The sequence below is a fragment of the Triplophysa dalaica genome, chromosome 1, assembly GCF_015846415.1.
Source record: "Triplophysa dalaica isolate WHDGS20190420 chromosome 1, ASM1584641v1, whole genome shotgun sequence".
In the NCBI taxonomy this organism is placed as follows: Eukaryota; Metazoa; Chordata; class Actinopteri; order Cypriniformes; family Nemacheilidae; genus Triplophysa; species Triplophysa dalaica.
The window spans coordinates 7,668,279-7,692,949 of NC_079542.1; the positions used below are offsets into that span (position 1 = coordinate 7,668,279).

The 24,671-nt window shown below is 39.2% G+C and overlaps 1 protein-coding gene across 8 annotated transcripts in view; it reads right to left on the reverse strand.

Moving 5' to 3' along the window:
- neo1a (neogenin 1a) overlaps positions 1-24,671 on the reverse strand; it is a 124,946-nt gene that overhangs the window by 11,295 nt on the left and 88,980 nt on the right. For 6 of the 8 annotated variants that reach the window (XM_056758721.1, XM_056758652.1, XM_056758495.1 and 3 more), the window contains exons 8-16: positions 19,268-19,493; positions 18,343-18,497; positions 16,436-16,584; positions 15,760-15,898; positions 15,353-15,402; positions 11,626-11,770; positions 3,889-3,999; positions 3,613-3,807; positions 1,521-1,616 (exon numbers count right to left, since the gene is read on the reverse strand). In XM_056758721.1, coding sequence (XP_056614699.1) covers positions 1,521-1,616; positions 3,613-3,807; positions 3,889-3,999; positions 11,626-11,770; positions 15,353-15,402; positions 15,760-15,898; positions 16,436-16,584; positions 18,343-18,497; positions 19,268-19,493 — 1,266 coding nt within the window. The remainder of the gene's footprint in view (positions 1-1,520; positions 1,617-3,612; positions 3,808-3,888; positions 4,000-11,625; positions 11,771-15,352; positions 15,403-15,759; positions 15,899-16,435; positions 16,585-18,342; positions 18,498-19,267; positions 19,494-24,671) is intronic. The other 2 variants (XM_056758423.1, XM_056758573.1) reach the window with 1 other exon arrangement.

Consider the following 24,671-nt stretch of genomic DNA (forward strand, 5'->3'; position numbering starts at 1 on the left):
CCCATGGTGAGCGATACATGTGGTTGAGTGCTGCCTGGGCTCCGGAATGCTGGTTTAGGGTGGAATGTAAACTAACCCATTAAAACTAAAAAATAACGCAAGTAAAAGCACAGCAGAGTGTAATGCATTCTGTAGCCATTCACTCAAAAGATGATGTGAACGTTCCTTTTTTGCAGTAACACAATCTGAATACTATAAGTGCATTTACATTTATGGTTTTGGCATTACCCAAATGCAACCATACGTTGCATTGTACTTTACATTCGTTTTTATATTATTTTATTTAGTATGCGCATTCCCTGGGATCGAACCCATGACCTTGACGTTGCTAGCGCAGTGCTCTAACCACTGAGCCACAAGAAAGCTATAAGTAAGGGAAAATGTACAGGCAGTCGGTTGTTATCACTGAAATAAGCCAGGTTACCGTGTGTTATTCGTTTTGAGAGGTTGTTTATCTGGGAATAACGAACCTGCAAATGTCGCGACTTTCCAATCAGAATCAACCATTCCAGCGAGCCGTGTAGTAAAAAAACTTACAATTAATAACATATTTCTTCTAAAGGTTTAAGACTTCATTTCTGGAACCCTGAGAAGTGATGATAAATCTTCTTGCTACTGTATTAAAACGGGCTCTTGAAAGCAGCAGATGTGCTGGTGTAAAATAAAGATGGATGAGCGAGAAACCCTGCAGGCCTCCAAAACCCCTTGCAGCATGTTGACTGGAGTTCAGTCAAAGGTAAAACATAAAAATGAGAAATGCTGTATGCTGCAGTGCATGCTGGGAGGTAATAAGGCTGTACCTACAGAAAAAGAAATCACCTGGTGTTCAAAATGTTCTTAGATGCTGTTTTTATTCTCTTTCCCTGTGTGTTGTGAATCAATATCTTCATACTAGTGTAATAACTACTTATAACTGGGAATTTTTATGTGTCTTCAGTCAGTGTAAGCACCTTATTGTTTATCATATTTAAGAAAATTATTAGGACATCCAAGGTTTCGAAAGGACGACGTTGATTAGTATTTTTTTGTTCTGTTGAGTTTCTATATATGGCATGAGAGCAGAGTTTTATTCAAAGCACTGGGTCTTTATCACAGTGGTGCTTCATATGAAGTGCAGATGGCTTTGTCTGTATCTCATAATCTCTGGATTCCTCTGGTTGCTAGGAAGCTGAAGCGCTCAAAGTCACCGACCACTCTGAGCGACCAGCCGACCACCCAGAGCCGGAGAACTCACAGGACGGCCATCAAAAACTCAACCATCAATATTGTTCCCCATTGGACAGAGAATTCACCAATGACATCCCTTTAATACCTCAAATATGTCAAGATAATGTTGTCGCATGTCTCTCAGATGTTTCCAACACCCTGCTGAAATTTCATGCGTTTGCACTGACATGCAGCACACTGTTGGCTGCAAAGGCACAATGTTTGATGGGGATTTTTTTTTACTCCAGTAAGAATGTCATAGAATGAGTAGGCTCGAGCTGTAGGAGTGCCGAGGGTTGTAGACTGTGACCTACCTGATTGGGGTCGTGTGATGGCGCTCTCATACACTGGAATGCCCTCCCCCACGTTGTTGAAGGCCTTCAGTGTGATCACATAGTGTGAGCTTGGATCTGGCAGAGAGAAAGTCAATCATTAAGTTAATCAAGCCCGCAGCTCCACCGAGAGTTTCTAAGATATTCATCATCCTAGCAGGGGTGAATATTTAAACACTCTTATTGATTCTCGCTCTCATGTAATTAGATGAATTACCAAAACTTAAATTATGCTGTTTCATCTCATGTTGATTTTTTTGTTTTCCTTCTAATGTAATTACAATGAAGTGTACAGAGTAGCTTGTTTTCTGCTCTCGAGTACCCACAATATATTTCCACACTTCTGCTTCCTTCAATTCACTTTCACAGGCCATTCAAGCGACTTCATAAGAGTGTGCTGTTTAATTAAGGTGTGCTGGAAACTAGACACAAAGTAGGTTTACCATATTTGTATGGAAATATTCCATGATTTTGGTGATTCACCATAGAAATACCATGTTTTTAAGCATGCACCCTAGAAATACTATGGTTTTGGAGATGTACCATAGAAATACCATGTTTTTATGCATGCACCAATGAAATAACATGTTTCTAAGCATGCACCCTTGAGATACTGTGGTTTCGGGCATGCATCCTAGAAATACTATGATTTAGGAGATGCACAGTGGAAATACCATGTTTTTAAGCATGCCCCCTAGAAACACTAGAGTTTTGGAGATGCACCATAGAAATACCATGTTTTTATGCATGCACCAATGAAATAACATGTTTCTAAGCATGCACCCTTGAGATACTGTGGTTTCAGGCATGCATCCTAGAAATACTATGATTTAGGAGATGCACAGTGGAAATACCATGTTTTTAAGCATGCCCCCTAGAAACACAAGAGTTTTGGAGATGCACCATAGAAATACCATGTTTTTATGCATGCACCATGGAAATACCATGTTTTTAAGCATGCACCCTAGAAATACTATTGTTTTGGAGATGTAACATAAAAATACCATGTTTTTATACATACACCATGGAAATACCATGTTTTTAAGCAAGCACCTTTGAAATACAAGGGTTTAGGAGATGCAACATATAAATACCATGTTTTTATGCATGCACCATGGAAATACCATGTTTTTAAGCATGCACCCTAGAAATACTATTGTTTTGGAGATGTAACATAAAAATACCATGTTTTTATGCATACACCATGGAAATACCATGTTTTTAAGCAAGCACCTTTGAAATACAAGGGTTTAGAAGATGCACCATATAAATACCATGTTTTTATGCATGCACCATGGAAATACCATGTTTTTAAGCATGCACCCTAGAAATACTATTGTTTTGGAGATGTAACATAGAAATACAATGTATTTATGCATGCACCATGGAAATACCATGTTTTTAAGCATGCACCATAGAAATACTATGGTTTTGGAAATGCACCATAGATATACCATGATTTTTGGCATGCAGTACGAAAATACCATGTTGTTGGATATGCACCATAGGAATACCATGTTTTTAAACATGCAGCATGAAATAGCCTGTTTTTGTTCATAATATTCACCATGGTACCATGGTATTCCAAGTACTTTCAAAGTCACCGATTAAAAATTGAACGGCATTTTTTTTTTCATTTCAGAAGCTGTTTAAATTGGATATACGTCACAATACGGAAAAGAAGTCAATCGCAACTTCCATTTCATGGTGACTTTAATTAATATAATATCAATACGGTTGTACACCCATGGCAATCATTCTATATAATATCAAAGTACCATGGTAATATCGTCTGATACCATCAAAGGACCACATGTACCAGCGTCCTTTTCCATATCAATTTGACATCACAATGCTTATTTACATTATAAAAATAACTGTCAGGTAACCTAAAAGTGTGCTTAGGGTGGTAACATCTAAATTAGTTTTATTGAACAAACATAATTTAATATGAATAAGAAACCAACCACACTGGTTTTGTCTTCCAGTGACAGTTTCTTGAGTTTACGCCTCTGCATTTTCACTTCTTAACTTCTTAACACAAGGCAGTGTGATCATATTAAACAGCCCTTACTTAAGCTCTCGATGGTGTAGTATCTCTGTTTGTAGTCCACTTTAATGGTCTGTGCGTGAGGGCTGCCGATCCCATAGCCGATAATGTAACCCCTCACCACGATGTCCTGATTCTCTGGTGGGGTCCAGCTCACTACAATACTGTTGACAAGCGGCCGCACATGGAGGGAGCTGGGCATATCTGGCACTTTTGTCTCTGATGATCAAAGAGCAGGCACCATCAGATGTAGCCATCGTAATGACTATAAAAAACAGATTTTGTGTTTTTCATCCGTACCGTCAAGATCGCTCTCAAAGGTCTCAGAGGTCATCCATTCCGTGGCCAGACCTGTGCCATTCACAGTAATGGCCGACACTCGCACCATGTATTCTGTTCCTTGCTGCAGCCCTGTAAAGAAAAAAAGAACAGATTAACTTCAGATAATCAATTCACCTCATGTAGTATTACAAATCATTCACGATACACTTTCTAGTTAAAGGTGTGCTTATTTAACTTTTATTTTTTTAAAGAGCCTATCCATAAGTATGTTTGATAATCTTACCCCTAGTTGAAGTGATCGATCACCCACAAATGAAAAATGTGTCATCATTTACTCGCCCTCTTTTCATTTCAAACAAGTGTGACTTTCTTCCGAAGAACACAAAAGAAGATATTTTGAAGAAAGTTGGTAACCAAACTGCACTGGCCCCCATTCACTTCTACTGTATGGACCAATGCAAGTGAATGGGTGACAGTTAACAACATTCTTCAAAATATCTTCTTTTTTGTTCTGCTGAAGTCCTACAGGTTTGCAATGGAAAGAGGGTTAAGCCACAGGTTTATAAGAATTTAAAACTGTGAGAGATCACAAACATGTGGACAAAAAATTCTAGATTTAATTGTTTTGCTCCTGTAAAGTGTGGTGCGCCGTGATGTGATGAAGAAAGCACATCACACACAAACAGATTTTCAAACGAGGTCCTGACTATGAACACTCGCAAATTCTCTTGAGATTTCAGAATAACTCTTATTATTATTTCACTGTAATGTTTATTATATATTTGTTCAACATGAACAAATGTGTACATATAACTTTTTATGTGATTAAAAAATATTATTTATAATTGAGAAATTGCTCAAGCAGTGTCATCTAAAGCAGGGGTTCCTAAACATTTCAGCTTGCAAACCCCAAAATAACAGTGCCAGTGACTCGAGACCCCCACGAGTCAGGTGGTTAAAGTATACAATCGTTGCAGGCAAATGCGCACATGCACCTATTCAACCCAAATGCGCATAATGACAACACAAAAGAGCTCAGTCTAACATACTTTAACATTATTTTATAGTTATTTACTAAACTTTAATTGTTGTTATACATAAAATATGAACTATTACTACAGATGGTCGAACTTCATCAAACTGAGTGAGTGCTGATGGATGTGGCCATTTTTGTAGGCTACCGGAGGATGATGGCGCCTCTGACTGCGACGCTTCTCTCCCCTCCTCTGCTGGTCAATATTAATCAACGTTTCATTTCGACAAATGAGAATATCCTAAACTTCAGCCTGAATTTGTTTTAAATATTAGTATTAGTATTAATTCCCCACTTTGGGAACCCCTGGTCTACAGCATTTAAGGTGGCACAGTACTAGATATCATTTTATAGTAATTAAAAGAGAATATAAATACTGTTTTGTAAATAACAGCTGCTGACTTTATAAGCCGAAAGAGTCTAATGGCTCCACTAGCTCCACAGGACCTATTTTTGTCTGTTTTACCTTAAAGCACCTGTTGACACCTGTTGCACACCTGATTGCATCGCTGCCGGCGGCTAGTTTGTATCCTCTGACACTTGCTTCACCTCACATTTGTTCCTGGTCTAAATATTAGTGTATTTTACTATAGTTACCTATCATTGTCGTTGCCGAATTATTTATAACTTTATTTTCTAAATCTATATTAATTGAAGCGTAACGCCGCTAGCATATTAGCGTGTTAGCTTGCCTTCTGTTTACAGTGTGGAATATCATCTCCCCCTATTTGTCTTGTGTGCTAACTGTTTCTCTTTTTAAGCGTATATACTAAGACTCATCAAGCAACCTTGGTAAGTTAGGATTGCACTTCATACCCGGTGAGTTATGGCTTCTATTCCTATTGTTGTTACTTGCACCTCATGTCATATGTTTAGTTTAGCCTTCTCTGTCAGCGGCGAGGGTTTTACATGTGATAAATGCAGGGAAGTAGTTAGGCTGACGGAGAAGATTTTAGAATTAGAGTCTCGCATCCAATCTTTATTTGAGGATAGTAAGAGTGTTAGGACCGTAGAAAACACTTCGGATGCGAGCAATGTTAGCGCACACAGCTCGGTTCCGGTTGAAAATCCCCTGCAGCTGGGAAACTTTGTGACGGTGAGACGGCATAGTCGCAGGACAAAACATCACTCAACCGTTCCGATTAAAGTCTCTAACAGGTTTGCCCCGCTCAGTGACGCACCGACTGAGAAACCTGCTGAAAGTGCCCTAGTGATCGGTGATTCTATTGTCCGGAACGTTAACATAGAGACACCAGCCACCATAGTCAAATGTTTACCGGGAGCCAGAGCGCCTGACATCAAGTCAAATTTAAATGTGCTGGCTAAGGCTAATCGTAAATACAGTAAGATTGTTATTCATGTCGGCACAAATGACGTTAGACTCCGTCAATCGGAGATCACTAAAGATAATATTAAAGAGGTGTGTGAGCTCGCAAAAACGATGTCAGACACTGTAATATTCTCTGGCCCCCTTACTGCTTACCGTGGTGATGAGATTTATAGCAGATTATCATCATTAAATGGCTGGCTGTCTGAGTGGTGCCTGCAGAATAACATAGATTTTATAAATAACTGGAAGAGTTTTGAGGGCAGACCTGACCTGTTGAAACGAGATGGTCTCCATCCCTCCTGGGATGGGGTTTCCCTCCTCTCTAGAAATTTGGCACACAGTCTTAATAATGCTAAAATCTGACTACCTAGGGCCCAGGTCAGGAAGGAGACAGAATGGCTTAACCAACTGTCTGCTTGCCGTCTCGCGTTACAGAATACACAAAATATACAACATGTAATAATCCCTTCTTACAAACAACATAAAATAGAGACTGTGTCTGTCCCCCGGATTAGCAAACATAAGATATTGCGTAAACCTCTTGAAAGTAATTTAATAAACGTTAAACAAATCAAACATGAACAAAATACAGATAATCAGCTGTTACGACTCGGATTGCTTAATATTAGATCTCTCTCAAATAAAGCACTTTTTGTTAACGATTTGATAACCGATCATAAAATAGACATGCTTTGTTTGACAGAAACATGGCTAAAGCCAGATGATTTTATTACTCTAAATGAATCCGTTCCCCATGATTATTACTATAAACACGAGCCTCGTCTAAAAGGTAGAGGGGGAGGTGTCGCTGCACTTTACAAGAATTCTTTTATTACCTCTCAGAAGTCTAATTTTAAATACAATTCTTTTGAAGTCATGGTACTTCACGTATCGACACCTAATACTAAGGACAAAACATTTTTAAAATTTATTCTAGCTATTGTATATAGGCCTCCAGGGCACCACACAGATTTTATTAAAGATTTTGGTGGGTTCTTATCAGAACTAGTACTGGCCGCAGATAGAGTCCTTGTCGTCGGTGACTTTAATATCCATGTAGACAATGATACAGATGCCTTGGGACTGGCTTTCAAAGACACTCTTAACTCCATGGGCGTTAGTCAACATGTGTCAGGACCCACTCACCTTCGTAATCATACTTTAGATTTAATACTTTCTTATGGTATAAATGTGGACGATGTTAAAATCGTTCAGCAGAGTGAAGATATTTCGGATCATCATCTGATATTATGTTTGCTTCAATGGCCTACGGCTGCAAATCAAACTCCTTGTTACAAATATGGTAGAACGATCACTTCAACTACCAAAGATGCGTTTCTCGATAATCTGCCTGAATTGTCTAAAATATCTAGCATGAGTAATAACGTTGACGATTTTGACACTACTATTGAAAATTTTAACTCTACTTTCTCAGAAATATTAGACATAGTTGCTCCTCTGCGTTTAAAGAAAATTAAAAATAGCAGCCCAACACCGTGGTATAATGAACACACTCAGACTCTAAAAAAGGCATCCCGTAAAATGGAGCGCAACTTTAAGAAAACGAATTTAGAGGTATTTCGTATAGCATGGAAGGATAGTACTCGAAATTACAGGAATGCATTAAAAACGTCTAGATCCGCCTACTTTTCAACACTAATAGAGGAAAACCATCACAACCCTAGGTTCTTATTTAACACCATGGCTAAATTAACAAAAAATAAGTTGTCATCGACGTCAGATTCTGATTATCAGCATAACAGTGATGAATTTATGAACTACTTCACGAGTAAAATCCAAGATATAAGAGAAAAAATTATAACAATGCAACCTGTAGTGAAATCCGCTGAACAAACTAACTACAGCACCCCTAAGGAGAAATTGCAATTATTTTCTACAGTAGATCACGATGAACTCTCTAAAATCATTAGATCATCTAAATCAACAACATGCATGCTAGACCCTATACCTACAAAACTACTGAAAGAAATGCTCCCAGAAATTATAGATCCTCTTCTTAGTATTATTAACTCATCTCTGACATTAGGACATGTGCCTAAAGCATTTAAGGTGGCTGTTATAAGGCCTCTTTTAAAAAAACCCAAACTCGACCCTAAAGAACTAGGGAATTACAGGCCTATATCGAATTTACCTTTTATATCTAAAGTTCTGGAAAAAGTAGTTTCAACTCAATTATGCTCCTTCCTCCAAAGGAATGACATTAATGATGAATTCCAGTCTGGATTTCGAGCATGTCACAGTACAGAGACTGCTTTGATCAGAGTTACAAATGATCTGCTTTTAGCGTCTGACCGTGGCTGTATTTCGTTATTGGTGCTGCTAGACCTCAGTGCTGCATTTGACACCATTGACCACAGCATACTTCTACATAGACTCGAAAATTACGTTGGCATTAACGGAATAGCATTGAAATGGTTTAAGTCTTATTTATCCGACCGTTTTCAATTTGTAGCAATAAACAATGAGGTGTCCCGCAAATCACAAGTCCAGTACGGTGTACCACAGGGCTCAGTCTTGGGACCCCTGCTCTTCGCATTGTACATGCTACCTCTAGGAGATATAATAAAGCGACACGGAATTAGCTTTCACTGTTATGCTGATGATACTCAACTTTATATTTCCTCGATGCCTCATGAAACCCAGCAGTTTCATCGAATAAAGGATTGCATAGTTGACTTAAAAATGTGGATGAGTAACAATTTTTTACTACTAAACTCGGACAAAACAGAAGTGTTACTTACTGGACCGAAAACTGCTATGCGTAACAACCAAGAATACTGCTTAACGATTGACGGATGCTCCATAAAATCCTCGTCATCAGCTAAGAATCTTGGCGTTGTATTCGACAGTACTCTCTCATTTGAAAGCCATGTCGCAAACACCTGTAAAATTGCATTTTTCCATCTTAAGAATATATCTAAATTACGTCATATACTGTCACTTTCAGATGCAGAGAAATTAATTCATGCATTCATGACATCAAGACTAGATTACTGTAATGCACTTCTAGGTGGTTGCCCTGCGGGCCTATTACAAAAACTGCAACTGGTTCAAAACGCGGCAGCTCGAGTTCTTACACGTACAAAAAAGTATGAGCATATAACCCCGGTTCTGTCAACCTTGCACTGGTTACCTATAAAGCATCGCATTAACTTTAAGATCTTGCTTATTACCTATAAAGCCCTACATGGTCTAGTGCCGCAGTATTTGAATGAACTTCTATTGTATTACAGACCTCCACGTACATTACGCTCTAAGGGGTCCTGTCAGTTGGTAATACCTAGAATTTCAAAATCAAGTGCAGGTGGTAGATCGTTTTCTTATCTAGCGCCTAAACTGTGGAATATTCTTCCCTGCACGGTCCGGGAGGCAGACACACTCTGTCAGTTTAAATCTAGACTAAAGACTCATCTTTTTAATCTTGCATACACTACACCTCCATAATATTAATCCTCAGAGGATTTAGGCTGCATTATCTAGATCAACCGGAACCAGGAACACATCCAACAACAAATGATGCACTTGTTGCATCAAAGAGTGCAGAACAGTACTCTACTCTCAGCCAGTCTTGTCTCTTTGTTCCAAGGTTACCGCAGGATGCAGTTCATGCCCAGACCTGATGGCAGAGCTGAGAATGGAAAGCGGTGACCTGACAAGTGCTAAGAGGATAGAGCTGGATAAAGGACGCGACAACTTTGTTTATCCTACAACATTTCAAATGCTATTAGATTGTTAATGATAATCTTTAATCCTTAATTTTTATATTTTTACTAAGCCTTGTTGTGCAAGCACTGTTGAGCTTGTGCAGAGGCAGCAGCTTTTGCCAGAGGGGAACTGGAATCCCCTGGTTGGGCCTGGGTTCCCCTGAGGTTTTTTTTCTCGATGGGAGTTTTGGGTTCCTCACCACCGTTTGCATATTGTTTTGCACTATCTGCCTGGCCGGGGGGGCTGCTTTAGAATTCATACTTGTATTAAATGTGTCTCATGTACAGCTGCTTTGTAACAATGAAAATTGTAAAAAGCGCTATATAAATAAAGTTGAGTTGAGTTGAGTTGAGTTAAAGCATCAGCACACTTGGACTCCTACCACAACCGTCACTTGCACATAGCCTGAATTTTTATTGAAATGATAAATAATTGCAAGGATAAGTGTTTGCAATGCGTTTGACTGAAAAAAGAAAAGCGTTCGGTTGAAGTGATGACAGTAGGTTGTTGTGCTTCTCTCAGCTGGCTTTCTGATTGGGTATCATTTCGTTCGACGTGAAAATCAACAGAGTTCTTGTGCGTTTGTCATTGGGGTTTCCCCCACACATGAGGATTTCTGATTCATAAAGCAAAATATACATTTTTCATATTTACGATTTGCGATCGGGGCGGCTCAATGTTCTTCCGATCAGGTACATTCACTTTAACATGCATCACATCACAGGAAAATGTGATAAAATTATCTGTAGAGCCGTTTTAGATCATCGGGACTTTACCTAAGATTGTAAGAAGGGTAGATATCGGCCGATTGTTGAAAATGATGTCCGAATTTAAATTTATTTTGGGGTGAACTATATAACCTTATATCCTACATGTAGAGTATATGTCATTTGTATTCGACTTCACCAGCAAACGCTCGATTGCTTCACTCTTTCTTCTTCTTCAAATTATTCACCAGACATGACTGACAAACAACCTTCGACATCATGCTATACGACATACTGACCTACACGCTTCATAATTTCCTCAATATCGCCCCAGAGGTATGATTTGGAAAGGTCTAGTTGTACAAATTCGCATCACGCTGGACTGGCAGGAACAACTAAGACATGAAATCTCACTGATTCCAGAAGAAAAAAATCCCTTCGCACGCCTTGAGTCTGTTCTGTTATTCATAGGCGAGGGACTGCCTGCTGTCTTTGAATAAGCCAGAGGTTGTAATTGCTTTAAAATGTTAATAAGCGTCTGTTTAGTCTAATGCGGAAGGCTGTCGCTTTCCCCGAGCTCTTCCTACAGCCTCAGCTGGAGACTGCCGCTCTTGTCTTCTTCCAACACTCCATCTCAAACCTTTGAACTGCCGAGACAAACATCTCAACCGCTGGCATACAAGACACCGCGGGGGCCGTGAAGGGGAACCTGACCCTGCGGTAATGTTATTAGATTATGGCCAATATCAGCGATTTTCCCAAACATCAAAGCAGGAAACATACCCAGAAGCCTCTAAATGCATCGACACAATTGCGGGAAAAGGGTGCGTCACGCGTTTGAACGTTGCTTATTGATTGCATGCGAGGACACAGCTATCGAGCGATTACGGTAATCAAATTGGTTCGGTGATCTGTCGTCGAGTCCTGCACGAGTTTGAAATGATGTTTGGAGGTCTTACCCTCTATAAGATGAGACAGCTGTGATCCTGAAGTTGTCTCCGCCGCTTCGCTCTTTCTCCCTCCTTTCCTGTAACGGATCTTGTAGCCGATAATGTCGCCGTTCTGAGCATCTGCTGCAGGCGGGTTCCACCGGACCATGATGCTCTGCAGACACACACATTCAGAAAACTTTAAATAAAGCACAGAACATTCAAACAGGCCTAAAGGTTTCTACAGGATGGAAATCAAACCCTTCAGTATCAGTATGAAACAAGTGACCCCATCAGAGAAAAATTAGCACTGCTATTAACTTCACACCTTCTGTGAGCACCTAGCTGCAGAGTCACCATAGTAACTAACGTCAGTGCGGGAATCTAACCTAAGTCACTGTCTCCCTGAGGCATCCATTAGAGAACGTGATCGTCTTTTACATAAAGCATATACAAGTGTATGAGTCCTACAGCAGAGGCTGGCCTGCGGTGAACCCATGAATAATAGATAAAGGTGTGAGTGTAGAGGAGCCTGCGGGACAACAGTTCAGGATGGATGGAAGAGGCAAGCTGCAGGGCCCACACTGCCTGCTGGGGTAATGAAGGCAGCGAGAGGGGCCGCCCAGCGTGGGTGGGGAATTAATTATCAGTGTCCACAGTTGCCGTGTTCACAGGCCATGAGGGAATCGAGTAAATTAAATCCACACCGAGTATGCAATTACAGTATTTCAATTTTTTCCCCAATTCTAGTTTATTTCACTAACCGTTGGTTGTTGTTTCTTGTTTTAATTGACTTACGGTTCACATGGGAACACCTTGTTACCAGAGGGGCCCTTAAATAACTCACTGCATTCATTATGCACATCAAGAATCTCCCCTTTCTGTTGCGTAGCACACCAGGACCACCCAACGGGGGCATTGAAACAGTCTAAAGAGGAAGCTCTAATTAACCAACTACTCCTGAAATATACAGCACTGACAAAAGCGTCTGCATTATTATTCAGTGTTAAATCGCTCAGCCATAAAACTTATTACAGGCATAAATGTGTGAGAGCGTGTGTATGACTCTACTAATGCACCACGCTACTGTAAACTACATTTTTAAATGCCTGTAAAAAAACAAGAAAAGGCTGGGCCGTTGGGTGTGGTTTTAGTGCAATTGCTACAGTGTTCTGGGTGGTTGTTAGAGCATTGCTAAGATTGTTAAGGTGTTCTGGGTGGTTGTCAGGCTATTGCTTTAAAATGTGTGGTTGTCAGGGCGTTGCTATTCAAGTTTATTTTTATTTATATAGCTCTTTTCACAATATGTATTGTTTCAAAGCAGCTTTACAGGGGCAAACAGGAAAAACAGATAGGTTAAAACACAGCACAGTGCATGGTATTTATACAACGAGTAAGATCATTCTAATAAATAATATCTAATTTATAATTTATAATTGCTATGAGGTTGCTGGGGTGTTCTGGGGGGGTTGTGATTGCATTCCTATACTATGCATGGTTGTCAGGGCATTGCAATTGGGTTGCTATGGTGTTCTGGGTGGTTTTAAGGCTATTTCTATAATATGTGTGGTTGTCAGGGCGTTGCTATGAGGTTCCTGGGGTGTTCTGGGTGGTTGTAATTGCATTCCTATACTATGCATGGTTGTCAGGGCATTGCAATTGGGTTGCTATGGTGTTCTGGGTGGTTTTCAGGCTATTTCTATAATATGTGTGGTTGTCAGGGCGTTGCTATGAGGTTGCTGGGGTGTTCTGGGGAGTTTTTATTGCATTGCTATAATATGCATGGTTGTCAGGGCATTGCAATTGGGTTGCTATGGTGTTCTGGGTTGTTGTCAGGCTATTGCTATAATATGTGTGGTTGTCAGGGCATTGCTATGAGGTTGCTGGAGTGTTCTGGGTGGTTGTAATTGCATTGCTATACTATGCATGGTTGTCAGGTCATTGCAATTGGGCTACTATGGTGTTCTGGGTGGTTGTCTGGCCATTGCTATAATATGTGTGGTTGTCAGGGCATTGCTATGAGGTTGGTGGGGTGTTCAGGGTGGTTGTCAGGGCATTGCTATGAGGTTGGTGGGGTGTTCAGGGTGGTTGTCAGGGCATTGCTATGAGGTTAATGGGGTGTTCTGGGCGGTTGTAATTGCATTGCTATATTATGCATGCTTGTCAGGGCATTGCAATTGGGTTGCTATGGTGTTCTGGGTGGTTTTAAGGCTATTTCTATAATATGTGTGGTTGTCAGGGCGCTGCTATGAGGTTGCTGGGGTGTTCTGGGTGGTTGTAATTGCATTCCTATACTATGCATGGTTGTCAGGGCATTGCAATTGGGTTGCTATGGTGTTCTGGGTGGTTTTCAGGCTATTTCTATAATATGTGTGGTTGTCAGGGCGTTGCTATGAGGTTGCTGGGGTGTTCTGGGGAGTTGTTATTGCATTGCTATAATATGCATGGTTGTCAGGGCATTGCAATTGGGTTGCTATGGTGTTCTGGGTTGTTGTCAGGCTATTGCTATAATATGTGTGGTTGTCAGGGCGTTGCTATGAGGTTGCTGGAGTGTTCTGGGTGGTTGTAATTGCATTGCTATACTATGCATGGTTGTCAGGTCATTGCAATTAGGTTACTATGGTGTTCTGGGTGGTTGTCTGGCCATTGCTATAATATGTGTGGTTGTCAGGGCATTGCTATGAGGTTGCTGGAGTGTTCTGGGTGGTTGTAATTGCATTGCTATACTATGCATGGTTGTCAGGTCATTGCAATTGGGCTACTATGGTGTTCTGGGTGGTTGTCTGGCCATTGCTATAATATGTGTGGTTGTCAGGGCATTGCTATGAGGTTGCTGGAGTGTTCTGGGTGGTTGTAATTGCATTGCTATACTATGCATGGTTGTCAGGTCATTGCAATTGGGCTACTATGGTGTTCTGGGTGGTTGTCTGGCCATTGCTATAATATGTGTGGTTGTCAGGGCATTGCTATGAGGTTGGTGGGGTGTTCAGGGTGGTTGTCAGGGCATTGCTATGAGGTTGGTGGGGTGTTCAGGGTGGTTGTCAGGGCATTGCTATGAGGTTAATGGGGTGTTCTGGGCGGTTGTAATTGCATTGCTATATTATGCATGCTTGTCAGGGCATTGCAATTGGGTTGCTATGGTGTTCTGGGTTGTTGTCAGGCTATTGCTATAATATGTGTGGTTGTCAGGGCGTTGCTATGAGGTTGCTGGGGTGTTCTGGGTGGTTGTAATTGCATTGCTATAATATGTGTGGTTGTCAGGGCATTGCAATTGGGTGTTCAGCGTTCTCCAAAACTGCGATTAAACACAATTCATTTCTTTATCACAAAAACTACGCAAATACTGTGCAAGTACACGATCTAGGATTCATTCTGACCCTAAGTTTACTTTACCAAGCGGCGCTAATTGAAAGTGCTTTACCGGATTCTTACAATCCAGCAGTAAAGATGCTCGTCTGTATTGTACTAGAAACATAAACAGACTCATGAATAATAATAAGCACTGGAGAGAGACTCACAGTCCCTGGCAGCTAGACAAATATAAATTGTGTGGCTACAGAGCGTGAGGATGAGGGGGAAGTGAAAGCAGAGGAAGAATGATTGGGGGAGTGAAGCATTGTGACAGCGTTCCAGCAGCCAACAGATGTGCTGCTATGAGCAGTTAACATCACAGCAACAGATGAGGGTCTGAATCGGACCTGCTGTATACTATAAAGAACGCAGCAGCCAGAACACAGGGATAACCAAATACACCAACCTTAGAATTGAGCACCTCCACGCTCAGGTTCTGTGGAGGGGCACTGGGGACTGAGCAGAGGGGAGAGTCAGTCAATATACAGTTAATAAATTTTTCATTCATATACAGTATATCTCTAGCAAAAACATATTTGTGCGTGTCAAATACCGCATCAAAATACATGCAAAGCTGCAATCCTTCAATAATAAAACAAATATTTATGCATCTATGAACTCTTTGTTTGCATTTCTATTCATAAATCTTTATAAATATTACATTTTATCATTGAAAATTATAAATGAGCTTATTTTTGTAACATGTTCAGACTGTATTTAAATTTACACATAAAATTAATTTGTTGTGATGTTTGCAACAGTGTCAATGTTAGGGAAACATCAACACCAGATAATATGTAGAAATGAAGGTACCATCAGAGTAGGTCCGTATTGACACATCCTCAGTAGAAACTCCAGGGCCATGTTTGTTATAAGCCACGACTCGAAAACTGTACTCCATGAATTTCTTAAGTCCAGTCATGGTGCAGGATAACGCGTTCACCTCCACATCCTGACAGCCATAAGAGAAGCTGAATTACTACATCACACTTATATACATCACAACGATACCGATAGCCATTATTCAGAGTAATATCTGCCGATTTTAAAGATTAAATTAAGATTAAATAATAATTTCTTATTTTTCGAAATGTTAATTAATGTTTATGTAAATATCAATGAATATAATGGCAATTAATCTGAAACAACTGGTGATGTTTCTTAACCTTTTTTATATACAGAGCATAAATTCATTGTATTTCCTGTCCTCTTTTGATTGACAGGACATATCGGCCCGGATCATTGGCTGTTTTTAAACTATCGGCTGATACCAAATAGTGTTAAAAATTGCTTTTAGGGACCGATTATTGGCTGACATAATGGTGCATCTCTAATATTGAGCACATAGCAAGATGTGCATCTCTAACTAAGAAAACAAAAATAATGTGTTCTCCCAAAAATATGTGTACTTATAAGATACACTTTTTCATATTAACTTCTAGGTTATAAAATTATCCATACAAATACAAATCTGTTGGTCAGGTGTTACCTGCTCACTGCCAAAACCCTTCTCCATGTAGTAAACTTTGTAGTTTTGGATTTCGCCGTTGCCCGTAAGAGGCACGTCCCAGCTGAGGCTGACTGTAGAGGGGGACGTCACCACCGCCTGCAGGTTGGGAGCAGGTCCTGGCACCTGGACTGTAGTACAGAACATACAGAAAAAGGTCAGATATAAATGTCTTGTATAAAGAAAAAGGAGACTGGTATTTCCTTTAAGACATAAAGGAAAATAATCTTCAATTTCTTGAAATACTTGAAGTCTTTGGCAGAACTGTACTGTGTGTAAAACAGTCATGTCAATCTACCGTTTTTAAACAGAATTGAAAAGAGTGAAATCTGTTCACAGCTGTGCGTATTACAGTGACGTATGTCTTCTGACACCTCCAGCACAAACCACCAGTACAGCCTCCAGCTCACACAGGATTTATTTCGTTTCATTTGCTCACCAGAGCGTGGAGAATGAAAATTAGATGCTATATGGCTTAACTTTTGTTTACTTGCTAGGGTCATGAATCATTACATTCAATTATAAGCTCTGATGAGTGTCTGTTAAATCCCTTGTTTTCCCACAGAGATGCTTCAGGACGTGCCATGTAGTGCAAATCTGAACTGAACTCCACATTAGATCAAATATGAGCTAAACAATGGTTTTAAAATAACTGGCCAATTTTAAAAGTAGTCGTTTCACTTCTATCTTGTGAAATTCATCCAAGACATAATTTACTCAGAAGCAACATACAAAATCATGTTTGAAACAGAATGATACATTTAAAAAATATACGTATATAAACACGCTGTGTTGTGCAAAAAATGTCAGTTCGATGTCAGTGCTTAAAGTTGATCCTTCAGTTTCTGGGTGGAAATAATCGAACAGTCGAACTATTGCTGTCATGTTACACTTTTAATATAAACAGTCAATTTAACGCCTTCTGTGACTCATGTAGCAAACTTTGGCGTGATCTCATAACGTCTGTGTGATAAATTAAGCCACTTTATCTCACTTCCACAGACATGCGTTCTCTCCAACATCAACGGCTGCTCTGATACTGATGCCTTACCGGATTGGATCGGGCGCCTACACTGGATTTCCCGCTTTTAAAAGTACGTGTGTGTGGGTTTGTGTTAAGATTCATTCATAACGCCGTACATGAGGAGTGTGCGTGAGCCTCAGAGCCTGATCTCCACGCAGCAGGATCCCGGGTGTGCCAGGATCCCGCTCACACACATTATAAAGTGCTTATTGCAGCCAGAGCCAAGGACGCACAGAGGAGCAAGTCTGACCCAGAAACAGGCTCTCCTGTGCTGCGTCTGGACTGATAATGTTTCACATTGATGGAGTCAGGCCATGCACCTTCAGCGCTCACTTAGAAACCCAGTGGGTGTTAAGTTGTGCTTACCTCTATAATGAGATTTTAAACTGACATCGAGGTATTAGAGATGTTTTGGAAAAACACACTGAGAGAAAATGCTAGACATAATCTCTTAAGCCCGGAAGTACAGAAACACAAACACTTGGCACAATACAAAGTTGATGTTATGCGTGGTTGTGCCGCGAATCGTGTCTAAACGTGATTCAAAGGCAAGACATTTGTACTTTCAGTATGTATCTCTATGATGGACATGAGTGTTTACACAGCGATCCTTCACGGTCATTTTTCTTTCAGAACAATTGCAAATCAAAAGCCATCTTGTTCAAAAAGACAGAAGTATAAAGGTAACCGCACTTAAAAAAAAAGAGTATTTGTGAAAAAATAATTCTGTAACGGCATAATTTAAATTCTGTTACGGCGTAATTTAAATCAGTTAAATTATATTTAAATAAAAATCACATTTGAATACATTTCGAGTCATTGTGGCTGGCACAGGAGCTGGAGGAACACTAGGTGCAGATCTTACCCTCAGGTTGGGTGTCGACCCTCAGAGGTGCCGAGCTCTCTCCAGGTCCATTCGTGTTGTGGGCCACCACCCTGAAGCTGTACTTGGTCCCTGGCATGAGGTTCTGAATGGTGACCTGCATTTCACCCGGACGACTTGTGTTGACGGTCCTCTCCCTATACACGGTCAGAGAAAGAACCATGAGCTGCGTGCCGATCGGTTCTTTCTGAGCTACTCCTGTTTATTCAGTTGTCAATAACAGCTACTTCAAGTTAACTTCAATAGGAAAGATTGGCTTCTTGGTTATGGCCTTAAAAAACTAATTTCACCACAAAATTGAAAGAAAACGACAAGTGAATTAAAGCCTACTGTATGACGATTGAACTTGAAGTTTTCTGTTTTTCTCACAACAGTATAATAATCTTAAGTATAATAATATTTTCTTTTAAAAGATATACAAATAATCATAAAAAATATTGCATTCAAAATAATGATTCCTAAAATGTTCGTTGTCAGTTTGGTTCCAGACACAAATATACATAGAACCTTTCGGGGTAACACTTTACAATTAATTTATATTTATACTTTAGCTAACATGAGAAAACAAAAAACAAAACTTCTACAGCATCTTAGTTCAAGTAAATTATATCATATCTACTAAAAATATTTTTTAATCAAAGGTTATGACTGTTACCAATATTAATGCAACGTGAAATTACATTAACTAAGATGAAGTAAATTGTTCATTGTTAGTTCGTGTCCCTTGAAGAACCTTTGACAGAGGTGATTTGGGAAATAAAACTGTTCTTGTATGGCATCACTCTGAAATACTCTTTTCTAGTGCCCCTTATTTTTAAGAATGTGCAGAAATGGTAAAGCCCGGGTAGGGGAAAATAATAATAATGAATAGTCCTAAAAATAGGAATATATCACACAAATGTCATGCCTGTTAGTGCCCTCCAGGCTGTAGTAAACAGAGTAGGTGACATCATCTCCATGTGGCTCGGCCGGAAGGCGCCAGGTCAGCTTGATGAAGCGGGTGGAGACCAGAGAGGCCACGACATCGCGGGGGGCGGTGGGAGTGGGGCCAGCGCTGCTTCTGGAGCCTGGCATTAGATGGTCAGTAGTGGAACGGGTCAGTGAGGTGGGAGGGGATGTAGGGATGGACACATCTTTACGTGCAGACAGTGGGATGGTGTGAGTGGAGGGGGTGAGTGGAACAGAAATAAAGAGGAAGGGAGTGACAGAAAAAAACAAGAAAGACAGAACAGAGGGAACACATAAAGAAAAACATAACACAATGGCGTTCATGAGGAGGAAATCAACAAAAGATCAACAAAATAATCAAAGAAAAATGAGAAATGTTGACTGACAGGCAAGATTGTCACTGGAGAAAAAACAACTGAAGTGGAAAAAATGAATCACAAAATACTGATGAAAAGCTGAAGGACACACGGCAAATTTATCATAAAGGAAAAGTTCACCCAAAAATGAACAGTAAGTGGTTATTCAGCAAGCGTAATCTAATTTCTGAATGCACTTTTTAAGACCCAATGATGTAAACCACATATGTTTTTTTGTCTATTTGAAGCTTAAAAGACCCAGACCACAATATGCTTTTAATTGTATAAAAAGAGCTTCCAGCTTTGAGATTTTTCAAACAACATGATGACTAAATGATGACAGAATTTTTCATTATTGAGTGAACTCTTCCTTACAGATGGGAAAAATCCAAGCTGATCTAAAGATCAATCCGAGACATGGAAGCCATCTGTTTAAATGAATAACATGAATACTGAAAGCCTGTGTTTCATGGCCACCACACAGATATGTGAACCATTTCATGCTGAGGCTGGGTTAAATCTAAATGTGCTAACTCTTGTTTACAACCAGAGTGAAATCTAAGACAGAAAAAAATCTGTCATGACTAAATGCACTTAAGTTTTGCTTTTGGCAACAGAGCAACGTAAACATAAATCAAATAGGCAATTTTTCATTTGCTGCACCAAAAGATGAATCTGTGGAATGGCTGAAGATCACTCAAATCGACTTAACAGATCATGTCCTGGCCATTTAAATGCGATTATCTCACTGTTGACAATAGTGTGAGCAGGTAACATTTCAGTCCAAAACTATTATTACAGCGTATCATTTCATTCAATGCCAGCCAAGAGCACTGAACAATAATCAACACAAAGCACCGTCATCATCAACAAACAAACGCACAATAAAACGTCTTTGATATCTCAATCGTTTCTCCTACCGTGACTCAGATCACACTCCAAAGAAACAGAAGTGTCCTCTCTAGAACTGTAGTTAACATCTCAATGTCACAAACTGTACTCAGATTTTGACTTGTTTTTAAGAGTGTGGATCGCATTGTAAACAGCCTCTGTATATAATGTCAATGCTTTCAGGACAAAAATCTACATTCACAAAGGTGCACATCCGTGAAAAGCAGTAATGTCTTTACACCATGTATTTGTGTCATTTTCAAAGAGCGGCTTATAGAAGTGCTCAGAAATGAACGCATCCCACAGTATTTTACACAAGTGTTTTCGCCGATTGTAAGCAAGTGCTTTCAAACCATTTTTTACGAAAGTCAAGCATTGTGGGATTGACAGCGAGCAGCATTGGGTCGGATTTGTTCAGTGGAAAAGGACGGTATAGGCATACACTTTTATCCAAAGTGACATACACAGTGCATTCAATACATTTGAAGAGTTTGGTTTCAAAAATTATGTTTTTTATTACGTTATTTTTTTTTTGTGTGTTAGTTAGCTGTATTTTTTTGTTATTATAGCTTAAATCAAAACAAACCATCACAGTTTATTGATATTAATTGGAATGCACAAAAAAAACTTTTGATATGATCTCATTTTGGAACCAAACTCATTAATTTTTGTTTCTAAAAAGTCCATGCCATTAATAAACCTTAAAGGGAAACTTCCCCCGAAAATGAAAATTCTGCCATGATTGTCTGTTGTGTTGCTGTCTGTGGGCGGGAGTCAGAAAGCTTAATTGCGCTGCGAAGATGAACAGATGTCCTGGACTTGTCGAACGACTTAAGGGCGAGTAATTCCTGGCAGTATTTTCATCTTCGGCAGAGTTCCCTTTTAAAGGCCACGTTCCTCGCTATCGCATTTTTCAACCTTTAGTTAGTGTGTAATGTTGCTGTTACAGCATAAATAATACCTGCAAAAGGATAAAGTCTCTCTAAAATTTGCGATCTCTAACAAAGACTGACGTTTGCCAATGCAATAGCTGACACGTATTTTTGACGCCATTGTTACGGTTTATTGCTTGCTTTATTACGTGCACTGAGAGGGGCACTGACCAATCACAACAGTCTGACAAGCGGAAGCTCGCCGATATGGTATGGGTGGGACATCATTACACACACACTCTAAGCGTGGAACCAATCACGACCGACCGGGTCAGCTTTACCTATCAAAGCGTTTCAGAAGGAAGGACTTTATATAGACCAGAAGAAATCAAGTCGTTTTGTGGGAAGAGGAACAGCGGTGAACAATAGACTTGAAATATAAAGCGTGTTTTTTTATTAGAAACATGAACATCCATTGTTAAACATTCAAAAAACATAATCAAAGCCTCAAAAGCGTCTCCTTTAATACAAAATCCATCTGCAATACGCAATCATTTGAAGCCGTTAGTTAACCAAGGGTTAAAAAGTACCTTGTAATAGTGTTAAAGGAGAGAAAACGGGATTTACGGTGTTAAAATGTGCTGTTTAAATGACTTAATGATTCACAGTAATCTGAAACTGCCTTCAGCTCTGAACAGCCATTGGTAGAAGAGGCTGATAATGCAGAACTGGGTAAAATAGAATATTAGCAGCCTTCATTAGCTTATAGCTCTCTCCTAAATGACATGATCCATTTGAAACAGCAAATTAAACAGTTGTAGCAATTACACTTTTCCAACAAAGAGTCATAAATGTTCATCTGTGCAGCCGCAGGAGAAAATATTAATTCGCCATTTTTCTTAGGTTCATGTTTGTGAGGCACGTGACAACATTCAGTAGTTATTTGATCTCCTTCTGGCAATCTGAACATGCGTTACAAGTGGTTTATAGCAAGACAACCAACTCAGTGTCCATCTTGAAAGCATGGTTTTGGAATAGTTTAGTCTATGACTGTTCATGAAATGTAAAAATAAAATAAATAAATGTTTTCTAATTTAAATTATATTTAAATATAATGTGTACATGTTTAACAATACAAAATAAATATGGACAGTCCACAGAATAACACACAGATTCACAATATGATCGTATCACAATATTTTGAACAAAATAAAAAACAATACTGAGAAAACTGAAATTTGAACATATTATTTAAAAGATTGACATTTTCAATAACATTTTTGTTTAATAATATGAAGGGTTCAATTTTCCTTTGAATATGTCTACTACTGAAAAACAAAACTGAATTTTAACAAATTTAACTAAGGAACTATAAAGTTCACTCTTAAGGGACGATCGCATTATAATGATAAATATAATGTTAGCTGTAACTATATTTGCACCAGCAGACGATAACAATATGTTTATTTTACGATTGTGCGCTGCATTGTACCTACATGACCTGCTGCTAATGCTTTCATTTTCATTCATGAAAGTCTTTTCTCTAATATATGACAGCAAAGCACAGCTAAAGGCTGGATGCTCTCTCTGAAGGCTGAAGGTGCGCTCGAGTCCGGGATGTAAAGCATATATTTTGCCAGCTTACTCAAACTTATAAGCGTTACATCAGTATATACTGTACAGTAATATCCAGCCCATAAACACACATCTCTACGACTCGTATATTATTATTTTCTTCCACAATAGATTGTAGCACAAATATAGTTACATCTCTCGTTTGTTAGCTGGGATAACAACAGGACCCTCATCCCTTCGACAGTCACGTGTTGTGCAGGGGTTAGGGGAGAAAGATAAATACCAGTTCTATTCATAGCAAACAGCCACAGCTTATTTATCACACAAACTGAAGGCAGGCAAAAAGGTCACAACACCTTTAGCGCAATTTGGTGTTAATAAAGTCTTACCATTTTGTTCTACACTACTTTTGCTTAAAATTTATGTGATTTTGCGATTCTGTGAATTAAGAAGGTAGTTTCTGTTCAAATGGAAAGGCTGCAAAAAGCAAGGGCGATTTTATAAGTAGGTCACAAAAAATCACTACCTAATATCCCAAATAAGTAACCGTACAACATGAGGACATGGAAAGATGTAAACAGAGGAAAAACGGCATCATGTACTCCATGTGTCACAGTCTAAAAGAGGAACCGCATCACGTTGCTAATGACCACTTAGAAATCTCTCGCTTTCATCTTACAGAAATGGGTGGGAGACTGAAATGGCTTCAGTGCAAATATGAGATACAATAATAGCTCCAGACATAAAGAACCATGAGACTCCATCTTTTAGCATTAAAGCTCATGCCCTACAGCTATTGATTCGAGCAGAATATACTATTATCGTGAAGGGGTCTTGAAGGGGCTGAGGACATTATTATATTGTATGGAGATGCAAAACGTAGAGTTCTCTGTACGGTTCATGTTCTTCATCTTTATATGCGTGATAACATGAAACAAGGTTGATTCTGACAGCTGCTGTCACAGTGTGTGTGTAGATCTTGATCAAATCAGATCTAAAAGTCTTGCTATATATATTGCTTGCTTATATATTTTTCCCAAATCTGTTTTACTCTCTCTCTAAAAATGACAATGAAACAAGCTGGAAAAGAATGAGATGCCAAATATGACTGTCAGTCCTAAAAAATATGTTTGTCTAATTCATTCTGAACAAGCATTTATTATATTTGTTGTACGTGAGCACAGAGGACGCTTGAGAAATTGAATCATAAAACAAATAAGTATCTTCAGTCAGGTAAATCGCAAGGCAACGGTCGCCAGGATATTGAAGAAAACCTAACAGTAATATCTGAAAACAAAAACAAGAAAATGGAAACCGAACAGGAGATTAAAATTTCTATAAAAAAACTTGTCTGAACGGCATAAAGAACAGAACCAAAATGTATATATTATACTTTAAAAGAATTGTATGGAATATTTTAATCGTTTTGATCTTTCTTTCAGTTTGTCTACTTAAAAACAGTTTAGTCATGTAACAATTGAAGAAAAAGTGTTACTAACTAATGAGGAAATACAATATGCATTGTAAAAGGTGCTGTCCTTTCATGCCTAAAAACTATTGTTTTTTTCACGGACAGTAGAAATAAGATTTAATAGATAAGAAGAATATATTCAAGACACCAAGTAAATGCCAGATTTGGTTTTGTGTGCATTTTCTTTTGTCAGATATG